Below are 11,985 nucleotides of genomic sequence, written 5' to 3'. Positions count from 1 at the left end.
TTTTTTTTTGAGACAGAGTCTTTCTCTGTGGCCCAGGCTGGAGTGCAGGGGTGCGATCTCGGCTCACTGCAACATCCACCTCCCGGATTCAAGCGATTCCCCTGCCTCAGGCTCCCGAGTAGCTGGGATTACATGCGGGCACCATCACAGCCGGCTAATTTTTGTATTTTTAGTAGAGACAGGGTTTCACCATGTTGGTCAGGCTGGTCTCGAACTCTTGACCTCGTGATCCGCCTGGCTCGGCCTCCCAAAGTGCTGGGATTACAGGCGTGAGCCAACGCGCCCAGCCTCATGCTGAACTTCTTACCTACAGAAAAATGATGTATTTCCATTGTTTTGAGCTGCTAAGTGTGTGGTCATTTGTTATAGAATGACCACAATAGAACAATAGAAAACAAAGACAGCACTGAGAGCTATGCACATGACACAAGGCCCCTGGATGCAAGTGCACATGTGCACAAGGGTACCACAGGGTAGGCACACTGACCTGCGCGTTTACCAGCCGGATGAGCTTGTCAAGGTTCTTGAACCACATGTTGGCATTCTCATATTGGAAGTCCGAGCCCATGGTCATCACAATGTGGTTGGTGCGGTAATGCCGGCCCTGCAAGCAAGAGGGGAGTCCTGAGGCCAGAGGATCCTGGGCCATCCCTGTGTATAGCTGTGTTTTGATGTATATGAGGTCAAGGATGTTGGGTGCACATACAGGCATGGGTGGATGTATGGCACATGGGAGCATGGGGACACAGATAAAAGTAGCCACCGGTTGTTGAGCAGCTCTCTTGGACCCACTACCTAGAAGAGGGTATCCAGGCACCATGCCATGTTATCTCTTGCCCAGCCTATGCTATCTCTTCTAATGAGGAATGCACATAAATCCAGGAGGGGGCATGGTGTTGGTGAATAGAATAGCATCTTCCTCCAAGGGGCATGAGAACATAATTACAGGGGCTCACACTTGTAATCCCAGCTACTCAGGAGACTGAGGCAGGAGGATCGCTTGAGTCTAGGAATTTAAGACCAATCTGGGCCACATAGCAATACCCTGTCTCAAGAAAAATAAAAACAATCTGAAACAATTTGTTTTCTTTTTTTTTGAGACAGAGTTTCACTCTGCTGCCCAAGCTAGAGTGCAGTGATGTGATCTTGGCTCACTGCAACCTCCACCTCCCAGGTTCAAGCGACTCTCTTGCCTCAGCCTCCCAAGTAGCTGAGATTACAGGCGTGCACCACCACACCCGGCTAATTTTTGTATTTTTAGTGGAGACAGGGTTTCGTCATGTTGGCTAGGCTGGTCTCGAACTCCTGACCAGATGATCTGCCCATCTCGGCCTCCCAAAGTGCTGGGATTACAGGCATGAGCCACTGCACCTGGCCATCAATTTTTTAAAAAAGGGAAAAAAAATTTTTTTGGCCGGGTGCGGTGGCTCAAGCCTGTAATCCCAGCACTTTGGGAGGCCGAGACAGGCGGATCACGAGGTCAGGAGATCAAGACCATCCTGGCTAACACGGTGAAACCCCGTCTCTACTAAAATACAAAAAACTAGCCGGGCGAGGTGGCGGGCGCCTTTAGTCCCAGCTACTCGGGAGGCTGAGGCAGGAGAATGGCGTGAACCCGGGAGGCGGAGCTTGCAGTGAGCTGAGATCCGGCCACTGCACTCCAGCCTGGGAGCGAGACTCCGTCTCGAAAAAAAAAAAAAATTTTTTTAGGAGACCGTGTTATACCAGGCATGGTGGCTCACACCAATAATCCTAGCACTTTGGGAGGCCAAGGCAGGAGGATCACTTGAGCTCAGGAGTTTGAGACCAGCCTGGGCCACATGGTTAAGATGTTGTCTTCGTGAAAAAATATTTTTTTTTACTTATAAAAGTGTTAAAAGCTGGGCACGGTGGCTCATGCCTGTAATTCCAGAACTTTGGGAGGCTGAGGCTGGTGGATCACAAGGTTAGAAGTTTGAGACCAGCCTGGCCAATATGGTGAAACCCCCTTTCTACTAAAAAGACATAAAACTTAGCCAGGCGTGGTGGTGGGCACCTGTAATCCCAACTACTTGGGAGGCTGAGGCAGGAGAATCACTTGAACCCAGTAGGTGGAGGTTGCAGTGAGCTAAGATTGTGCCACTACACTCCAGCCTGGGCGACAGAGTCTCAAAAAAATAAAAAAGGAATTCTCAATAAAAATGTTAAAAATAGATTGGGCACAGTGGCTCACGCCTATAATCCCAGTACTTCGGGAGGCTGAGGCGGGCAGATCACCTGAAGTCAGGAGTTCAAGACCAGCCTGGCCAACATGACGAAACCCTGTCTCTACTAAAAATACAAAAATTAGCTGGGCGTGGTGGCGGGTGCCTGTAATTCCAGCTTCTCAGGAGGCTACGGCAGGAGAATTGCTTGAACCTGGGAGGCAGAGGTTGCAGTGAGCTGAGATCATGCCACTGCACTCCAGCCTGGGTGACAAGAGTGAGACTTTGTCTCAAAAAAATATAATAAATAATAAATAAATAAAAATGTTAAAAATAGAGGCCAGGTGTGGTGGCTCACGCCTATAATCCCAGCACTTTGGGAGTCCGAGGCAGGCAGATCACTTGAGCTGATGAGTTTGAGAGCCTGGACAACATGGTGAAACACCATCTCTACTAAAAACACAAAAAATTAGCTGGATGTGGTGGTGCGCGTCTGGAGTCCCAGCTACTCGGGAGGCTGAGGTGGGAGAATCGCTTGAATGTGCGAGGTGGAGGTTGCAGTGAGCCGAGATCATGCCACTGCTCTCCAGCCTGAGTGACAGAGCAAGATTCCAGCTCAAAAAAAAATTAATTAATTAAAAATAAATTAAAAGTAAAGAGGCATGGTGGCTCACGCCTGTAATCCCAGCACTTTGGGAGGCCAAGGCAGGTGGATCACTTCAGGTCAGGAGTTCAAGACCAGTCTGGCCAACATGATGAGACCCCAGTGCAAAAATACAAAAATTAGCTGGATGTGCTTGTTTGAACCCAGGAGGCGGAGGTTGCAGTGAGCCGAGATCGCACCACTGCACTCCTTGAGACAGAGTAAGACTCTGTCTCAAAAAAATTAAAAATAAAGATAACGTGTTAGGGGGATGCCTATACCATGGGAAGGGCTCATTGCTTTGTATATACGGGACTCGAAGGTTCTGGACACCAGGGTTACCTGGGCAGTGGCCACATTTAGGAAGTAATCGACCAGCTCCTTGGCGTTGTACTCAGGGCTGCGGGGGTCCTCTACCACTGGCTGATCGACACACAGCACATCCCAGCACAGATTCATTGGCGGGTTGTAACCATTGGGAAGCACACCTGCAGGTCACACCAGGTTCAAGGGGTGGCCCATCACCCAGACCTGCCCTGGTTTCAAAGCCTGCCATGTCCCACCCAGGATGGGCTTCAGAATTTGCATCCCGGTGCAAAAAGAAATGCAGAGACTTTGTTCCCAGAATATAGAAATTCCAGGACAGTGACAGCAGAGCAGATATCAAGCCCAGGGCTCTTCTGAGTGTGTGGCACCATGGCTGGCCCTGCCCTCACCAAGCCCCCTCACCAGTGAAAAGGTCCGCAGTCGGGGGCTTCAGGCTGGCACTGGCCCGCCACACCTGCTCCATCTCTAGCTTCTGCATCCGTACCCACTTATCTTGATAATCAAGGCGCCCGAAGAAGAAGCCGTCAAAGCCCATCTGGGGATGGGGGAGGAAAAGGCAGTGTGAATTAGCGCCCAGCCCTCTCACCACCAAACTCCCCTCTGCTTGGGAGGGGCAGGTCAGAGCACAGGTGAAAAAGCAGAGCTAGGTCGGTGTGATGGCTCTTGCCTGTGATCCCAGCCTTCTGGGAGGGCAAAGCAGGAGGATCACTTATACCCAGGAGTTTTGAGACCAGCCTGCACAAAACTTAAAATTAGCCAGGCGTGGTGGTGCGCTCTTGTAGTCTCATCTGCTAGGGAGGCTGAGACAGGAGAATCGCTTGAATCCGGAGATTGAGGCTACAGTGAGCTAGGATTGCACCACTGCACTCCAGCAGGGATGACAGAGCAAGACCCTGTATCAAACAAAACAAAACAAAACAAAACAAAACAAAACAAAACAAAAAAGTAGGGCTGAAACAGAGCGGCCTCCAGCTTATTTCCAAGCCTGGAGAAGTTTCAGAACTCACCACCCTGGGCTAGCAGGGAGAGGGCGGGTCCAACATCAGAACCCAGGTTCACCTCCCCAGCGCTGTCAAAGCTCAGAGCAGGCCTGACTCCAGGAATGAGGTTCCCCCTTCCACAACCTGAGGATGGATGGGGTCTGAGCACAGGTAATGAAGCCGTTTTTAAGGCAGGCTAGGCATCCACTTGCCACCCAGTTTAGGGAGGAGCCATGATCCTAGCTAGTGGGTGGGGCCAGAACACGAAGGGGGGCCTATTAGGGGAGAGGGTGGAGTCAGCCGGAGCTGGGTCCGCCTGGGGCTGGGCATCGCCGGCCGAGGCCAGAGCTCAAAAGTCACTGGCCTTACGGCTCACTCAAGGGGCGGGGCTTCAACAGGACTGGGCCTGGTCCTTGTGAGATTGCAGGGAGAGGGCGGGGTTTGAGTGGGCGAGGGAGGAGCCAGAGTGAGTGAAGAGGTGGGCCCAAGAGAGGTCCCGGGGCGCACCTGTGCAAACAGCGAGGCTTGCTCCCGAGAGTGGCCGAAGGGGTCAATGTGCCAAGCCACACGGGGTCGCCCGTCACTGCCAAATGTGTCTTCCAGAAAGCGCAGCCCGAGTGTCATCTGGTCCACGATGGCACCGTAGTGGGTGGCTGCCTCATCGTTCATCACCCAGCCACCGTTGGCGAACTCCAGGCGCCCTGTGCCAGGACAGGCAAGGTCAGGGTCAGTGGTCAGAGCCAGGAGTGGGACCAGGGTGGGTGATACTGGGAATGTGAAAGCCTGCCTGTGTACTCATTTCTGGCGGAAGGAGAAGAGGGGTCGCCCCCAGGCCATAGTTCCCAGATAAAGGAAAGAGGCCCCCCTGCATGGCAGGCTTCCCAGAGGATGCATGGCAGATGGGGCCTTGTGGGATGTATAAGAGTTCTCGGCCGGGCGTGGTGGCTCACGCCTGTGATCCCGGCACTTTGGGAGGCCGAGGCGGGCGGATCACGAGGTCAGGAGATCGAAACCATCCTGGCCAACACGGTGAAACCCCGTCTCTACTAAAATACAAAAAATTAGCTGGGCGTGTTGGCGGGCGCCTATAGTCCCAGCTACTCGGGAGGCTGAGGCAGGAGAATGGCGTGAACCTGGGAGGCGGAGCTTGCAGTGAACGGAGATCGCACTACTGCACTCCAGCCTGGGCGACAGAGAGAGACTCCGTCTCAAAAAAAAAAAAAGAAAAAAGAGTTCTCCAAATGGAGAGTCCAGGCAGGCGGAGCGACATGCATGTTGCACAGCTTGCACATGGCATGATACAATCTCAGAAACCAGAGATGCAGAAGCAGAAGCTGGCCTGGCTTCCTCTTTTCACTTCCTTGGGGCAGACTCACCCTGGCGCACAAGGTCTCGCACGACTTCCTGCATGGCATTTGTCTGCTGGTGCCACCAACGGGAGAAGAAGGCAATCTCCACGTAAATGAAGCGACGGGTGGGATCTGCCAGCAAGGCAGAGATGACCGAGTCCAGGATGTACTGCACACCGGCGTGCTGGATGTCATTCTTGACTGTGGATAACAGGGATAAGGCTCTCAGGGCACAGCAGAGCCAAGGGGGTTATTCCTTGACACAGGAGCCCAAGTCTTGGATCTTAGGGTGACACTGGCCCCACCCTAATGTCCAGGACCCAGAAGGGATTACAGGGACCATGGGGATCCCAGGAACCAGTCCCCATCCTCTACTCACTTCCATAAAAGTACTGGTCCACGGTTTTGAGCCAGCCTACGTCATCATGTGTGTGAGGCACCAGGTGCACGTTCAGCATGTTCGGCTGCACTGTGGGGCATGTCTGCACAGGGACCCCAAACACACATACCTTGTCAATAACCCCGGACGTCCGGGGCTGCAAAGTAAGTCTCGATCTAGAGGTGAGTGACTCAGAGAGGCCTGATCTCGCCTATGTGCAGAGGAGGCCAGGCACTCCCAGGCAGGACACACACATACATAGTTGTGCTCATAGATACAACCCCCACTTTGCACAACCCCACAGGGCAGCTCTCATTCACACTCTGGGAAAATAATAATAGAAGTAGCTGATGTTTGTTCAACATTTGCCAACAGCAGACGGTCACCCTGGGAGGTGGGGTGATGTTATCCCCAGTTTCCAGATGAAAGCACTGAGGCTCAGAGAGGATAGGTGACTTGCCCAATGTCACACAGTCAGAAAGTGGAAGAACTAGGCTGGAATTTCAGGCAGACTCTAGAGTCCCAGCTCTCAGCCAGCACCTCCCCCCACACATACACTGCTCACCTCCTGCCACCTCCTGCCCCTCCAATCCCACAGTTAAGTGCAGGCAAAGTCCAGGCAAGCATCCCGGAGACACAGAGGCAGGTACAATCAGACACAGTCCCATACTCAGATGCGCACAGCCAGACCTCGCAGTGACACAAAGCATGAACTGAGACCACACTGTCATATCACCAGCCATTCACTAGACACCCGCAGGACAGACCCACCCACACCTCTAGACTGTATTTGGGGTTTCACTCTGCCTCCTGTACGTTTCTGCTCGGAGGCCCCACTCACCTCGTATCCCCCGGCCCGAGCACCGGGAGCCGCCAGCAACAACAAAAGGAAAAAGCAGAGAGGCGGGAGCGGTGGCCGCAGAGCGCAGGAGATGGTCCAGGGGCCTGCTGCGTCCAGGCAGCCGCGAGCGCTGACCCCCACAGCCCGCGCGTAGGCGCCCATGGCTCAGCAGCTTCCTCCTGGGGTTCCACGGCCCTGGAAAGGCCGAGCAAACGCCCCGCCCCGAGACCCGGCCGGGCCAATCGGGGGGCAGGGGCGGGGCCGGAGCGCGGTCTGGCGGCTCACGGGACAGAGGCTGTAGCACTCGGCAATCCCGGGGGTCGTTATAGGAAGGTAGGAAAATGCCACCCTCAGGGCACTGGTTGGACTAAAGGTGACTTTGACGTCTCACGGGCTATAGTCTTGGAATGCTTGGAATCCTGGAAGGACCTGCTTGCCTAAGAGGAGGATTTGATAAGAGTCCTATACTGTGGGGATTGGGACGTTGGGTAAGTACCCTTGGAGTACCGGGGATGGGATCCAGCCTGGTTGAGAAGGATCCCTGGGTGTTCCGGAGAGGAAAGGGGGTCTGATAAGTGGGGAAAGACCCCGAGTCTTTCACGCCTTTCCCAATTCCTACCAGTTCATTCTCTGATAGAAAACAAAGCCCAGGCCAGGCGCAGTGGCTCAAGCCTGCAATTCCAGCACTTTGGGAGGTCCAGGCTGGTGGATCGCTTGGGCCTGGAAGTTTGAGACCAGCCTGGGCAACATGGGTTGTTTTGTAGAGACAGGTTTGAAAACACAGAATCTGTAATTTTACACAAAATGCAAAAATACAAAAATTAGCTGAGTATGGTGGCACATGCCTGTAATCCCAGCTACTTGGGAGACTGAGACAGGAGAATCGCTTGAACCTGGGAGGCGGAGGTTGCAGTGAGCTGAGATCAAGATCATGCCATTGCATGCCAGCCTGGGCAACAAGAGGGAAACTCTGTCTCAAAAAAACAAAAATAACTGGGCATGGTAGCACGCATGTGTGGTCCCAGTTACGTGGGAGGCTGAGATGGGAGGATTGCTTGAGCCCAGGAGTTTCAGGGTGCAGTAACCAGAGATTGTGCCACTGCACTCAGCCTGCATGGCAGATCAAGGAAACCAAAGCCCAGATTATCTAGGTCATCAGGGCCATCTGGTGAGTTGCCAGAGGGCAGAAGTCATTGTCTTGTCCCTAGCACCTGACTTAAGACACAAGGTTTATAAAGTAAGCAAGCGAACAGCCAGAAGTCTCCAGACTGGGGCTTCACACCAGGCCTATGGAGCTAGAGCCCTTCCCCCCAGCTAGAAGGAACGCCCCAGTGAACAGAAGAGGCTGACAGCCAGAGTGAAAAACTTTATTATTAACAGGCGACAACAAGAAAGCAAATGAATACCCTTAGAACATGGACAGCATCTCCCCCAGCAGCAGGCAGGGGAAGGGAGGCAGGGGGGTAAGCCTAGGGTGTTCCCTAGGAAAGGGCCAGGTTCCCTCCATCCAGCTGGAGGCACTGAGACGGCTTCATTCAGGGAAGTCCAGGATGGCAGCTGAGGGCAGCAGGTTGAACAGCCAAAGCCCAGGCCTGGTGGATAAACAGGGTCCAAACTGTGACCTTTCTAGACTGATATCACCACGGGGGCGTCATGGGCTGAGGATTCTGCAGATAGGACATCACCACAGCAGAGATGGACAGCCTGAGACAGGAGAGAGGTGTCAGTCCAGGATGGGCAGGCTGGAGTCCCCCCACCCCTTACTCAAGAGTCACTCGTTCTCTAGGCCAAGTCTCACATGAAGCTACTCATCATTTGCTTCGTGTCCTCCGAGCTCCGAGAGTTGGCAAAGCTGATGAAGGAGCAGTAGACAGCGACCCAAGCACACCACTTCAGCTGGGGAAAGGTAGGTGGGTGGGCAGGTCAGTGAAAGGCACAACAATGAGTCCGGAAGCCACCTTTCCAGACACCAGCTCATGCCCACTGATTCCATCTGATGCAGCTGGGACCTTGCCCCCCGGAACTCCTCAGTCCCACCTGCTCATGGCATACTCCAGATACATGGTTTCTAGTCCTACTGCCTGGACTGCGTCTCTCAGGGCCAAGACTCTGACATCTCACATGCTTAAGACCCTGCCCTTTTTCCAGAGTCCCCTCCAAGTTGCTTCAAAGCCTGGCCCCACCCGCAGACCAATCTGCCACATCCCCGCCCTGACCCGAATCCTTGACTTCACCAAAGACTGGAGCTTTCTTGGCCCAGCGTCATCCCAGCCCCACTCCCGGCCGATCTCAGGTCCCGCCCCATCAGCAATGACAAGACGCCCCGCTTCATTCCAAACCCGCCCCCGGGCCTCGTTCTCAGGTCCAACTACACCCATAGAAGCTCAACCCCGCCCACCTTAAGCATGAGGCCGCACATGCTGAAGATCATGCCCAGCAGGTTCATGTAGTCCGGCGTCGGGTCGTCCAAGGCCGGGTTACATTCGCTCGGTGGGGGCTTGTACCTGCGACAGCCTCGAGGGTCAGGGGCGCTCAGGTCCTGCCTGCCCCCGGGATAGACAGACGCTTCCCAGGGCCCCGATCCACACCCACAACCCGAACCCGTGGCCACGACGCTGGCGTCCTCACCTCAGCACTTTGTTCGGCCTCCGTGGGTCCGACATATTGTTAGTAGACATAGCGAGTCGAAGGCCAGGTCACGCCTCTTCCGCTGCAGAAATTGCAGCTTCCGGCGTGCAAGCTGAGGGCGGATTTTAGAGTAACACCCGAGGCCCTCACATTTCCGTTCCTCATGACAGAGGCTTGGACTCCTCCTACCCAGAGAACGAAGATTTAAAAGAAGCCAGAAGTCTTCCTTGCAAAGGGGAAATGGGGAAAAGAACCTGAAAGCGGGCTTCAATAGTTCCAACACGAGCACCCAAATGCCAAAATGATGAACCCGGAAGTGATAAGCAGGAAGTAGGTCAGGAAGAATAATAATAAGGTTACACTCAAGCGTGGGTTTCAAAAGGCGCGCAATCTTCCATACAGACCGATTTAAGGCGGCGAGGAAGGGATCCTGGGACCATGGCTTTCCCTGAGCCAAAGCCGCGGCCTCCGGAGCTGCCGCAGAAACGGTTGAAGACGCTGGACTGCGGGCAAGGGGCGGTGCGAGCTGTACGATTTAATGGTGAGCGCCTTAGTCTTCATTCCGGGTCCCCCTCCCGCCTCCTGAGGTCGGCGGCCCAGTAACCCCCGCCTGGTGTTCCCCAGTGGATGGCAATTACTGCCTGACTTGCGGCAGTGACAAGACCCTGAAGCTGTGGAACCCGCTTCGGGGGACGCTGCTGCGGACGTACAGCGGCCACGGCTACGAGGTGCTGGATGCGGCCGGGTGAGCCGGGGGCCAGGCTGAGATGGGAGCGCTGAGGCTGGGATCCGAGGTCGATGCTGATCTTCCTCCTCCTCTACTCCAGCTCCTTTGACAACAGCAGTCTCTGCTCTGGCGGCGGGGACAAGGCGGTGGTTCTGTGGGATGTGGCATCAGGGCAGGTCATGCGCAAATTCCGGGGCCATGCAGGGGTGAGTGAAAGCCTGGAGACCCTCATTCGAGCGGAGGGGACCCGTATTAGCGCATAGGTGGTGATAAGGCCACCCCCATTACACTGTAAGGATCCCTTCCCCAGATGACGATCCCCCGCTCCGCATGCCAGGCTAGGCAGTCACCAACCCCTGTCCTTGCTGTTCCCCCAAAACCTTTCACCTCCCCTTCTAGCCTTTGCCCTTGCTTTAACCGACACTGGGAACCCTGCCTTTATCCCAGTCCTCCAAAGTCCAGCCTCCTCTGAGTGGCAATAACTTTCTCAGAAGGTGAACACGGTGCAGTTTAATGAAGAGGCCACAGTTATCCTGTCCGGTGAGTCTGGGGCCTCACAGGGGGTTCCAGGATACTGCCCTTCCCCTCCAAACCTGACCTCACCATCATGCTGGCCTCACAGGCTCTATTGATTCCAGTATCCGCTGTTGGGATTGCCGCTCACGGAGGCCTGAGCCAGTGCAGACGCTGGATGAGGCCAGAGATGGCGTGTCCAGTGTGAAGGTGTCAGACCACGAGGTCCTGGCAGGGTGAGTGGAGCCAGGACCTGGTCTCAGCCAAGGTGCTACTGGGAATCATAGCTGCCCCCGTGCTCAGATTAAAAACCTACTCTCAGCTGGGCACAGTGGCACACAGCTGTAGTCTCAGCTACTTGGGAGGCCGAGGTGGAAGGATCACTTGAGCCCAAGAGTTCAAGGGACCACTGCACTCCATGCTGGGTGAAAGTGAGACTGTCTAAAAAATAAAATAATAATCAAGCTGGGCAGGGTGGTTCACACCTATAATTCCAGCACTTTGGGAGGCCGAGGAGGGCAGATCACTTGAGGTCAGGAGTTTGAGACCAGCCTGGCCAACATGGTGAAATCCCGTCTCTACTAAAAATACAAAAATTAGCCGGGTGTGGTGATGGGAGCCTGTAATCCCAGCTACTTGGGAGACTGAGGCAGGAGAATCGCCTGAACTGGGGAGTTGGAGGTTGCAATGAGCCGAGACTGTGCCACTGCACTCCAGCCTGGGCGACAGAGTGAGACTCTGTCTCAAAAAAAAAAAAAAAAAAAATAGGTAAAATGAAACGATTTTAAAATAAATAAAATAGACTGGGTGCGGTGGCTCATGCCTGTAATCCCAACACTTTGGGAGGCTGAGGTGGGCGGATCCTGAGGTCAGGAGATAGAGACCATTCTGGCTAACACGGTGAAACCCTGTGTCTACTAAAAATTCAAATAATTAGCTGGGCGTAGTGGCAGGTGCCTGTAATCCCAGCTACTTGGGAGGCTGAGGCAGGAGAATGGCATGAACCCGGGAGGCAGAGCTTGCAGTGAGCCAAGATTGCACCACTACACTCCAGCCTGGGCAGCAGAGTGAGACTTCGTCTCAAAAATAAATAAATACATACATAAAAATAATCATAGGCCCGACAGTGGCTGAGTCGAGCCATGAGCCGATGCGTTTTGGAGCCTCGGCCCCCGGGGAAGCGGTGGATGGTGGCTGGCCTGGGGAATCCCGGACTGCCCGGCACGCGACACAGCGTAGGCATGGCGGTGCTGGGGCAGCTGGCGCGGCGGCTGGGTGTGGCGGAGAGTTGGACGCGCGACCGGCACTGTGCCGCCGACCTCGCCCTGGCCCCGCTGGGGATGCCCAACTGGTCCTGCTCTGGCCACGGCGGCTTATGAACGCCAACGGGCGCAGCGTGGCCCGGGCTGCGGAGC

General features: G+C 54.6%; 3 protein-coding genes across 4 annotated transcripts in view; 1 reads left to right on the top strand and 2 right to left on the bottom strand.

Moving 5' to 3' along the window:
- The window catches only part of MAN2B1 (mannosidase alpha class 2B member 1), a 21,214-nt gene extending 14,274 nt beyond the window's left edge, over positions 1-6,940 (bottom strand). The window contains exons 1-7 of one of the 2 annotated variants that reach the window (XM_017888428.1): positions 6,703-6,940; positions 5,862-5,964; positions 5,510-5,683; positions 4,641-4,834; positions 3,556-3,688; positions 3,169-3,314; positions 488-604 (exon numbers count right to left, since the gene is read on the bottom strand). In XM_017888428.1, coding sequence (XP_017743917.1) covers positions 488-604; positions 3,169-3,314; positions 3,556-3,688; positions 4,641-4,834; positions 5,510-5,683; positions 5,862-5,964; positions 6,703-6,864 — 1,029 coding nt within the window. In that variant the 5' untranslated portion in view covers positions 6,865-6,940. The remainder of the gene's footprint in view (positions 1-487; positions 605-3,168; positions 3,315-3,555; positions 3,689-4,640; positions 4,835-5,509; positions 5,684-5,861; positions 5,965-6,702) is intronic. The other variant, XM_017888427.1, reaches the window with a different exon arrangement.
- A 1,113-nt stretch (positions 6,941-8,053) lies between these two features.
- WDR83OS (WD repeat domain 83 opposite strand) lies at positions 8,054-9,625 on the bottom strand. The gene is made up of 4 exons (XM_017888436.1): positions 9,331-9,625; positions 9,101-9,206; positions 8,501-8,598; positions 8,054-8,406 (listed from the first exon to the last, which is right to left on the bottom strand). Exons 1-4 carry the CDS (start codon positions 9,378-9,380, stop codon positions 8,340-8,342), a joined length of 321 nt encoding a protein of 106 aa, XP_017743925.1. The 5' UTR covers positions 9,381-9,625; the 3' UTR covers positions 8,054-8,339.
- Positions 9,626-9,685: 60 nt separating this feature from the next.
- Positions 9,686-11,985, top strand: part of WDR83 (WD repeat domain 83) — a 7,007-nt gene continuing 4,707 nt past the window's right edge. The window contains exons 1-5 of the mRNA XM_017888434.1: positions 9,686-9,871; positions 9,955-10,075; positions 10,158-10,263; positions 10,549-10,597; positions 10,680-10,806. Of these exons, the coding sequence (XP_017743923.1) occupies positions 9,769-9,871; positions 9,955-10,075; positions 10,158-10,263; positions 10,549-10,597; positions 10,680-10,806 (506 nt within the window). The 5' untranslated portion in view covers positions 9,686-9,768. The remainder of the gene's footprint in view (positions 9,872-9,954; positions 10,076-10,157; positions 10,264-10,548; positions 10,598-10,679; positions 10,807-11,985) is intronic.

The sequence above is a fragment of the Rhinopithecus bieti genome, unplaced genomic scaffold, assembly GCF_001698545.2.
Source record: "Rhinopithecus bieti isolate Rb0 unplaced genomic scaffold, ASM169854v2 scaffold_15296, whole genome shotgun sequence".
NCBI lineage: Eukaryota > Metazoa > Chordata > Mammalia > Primates > Cercopithecidae > Rhinopithecus > Rhinopithecus bieti.
Note: the sequence above shows the minus strand (reverse complement) of the source record. Positions and strands in the feature narration are given on the sequence as shown.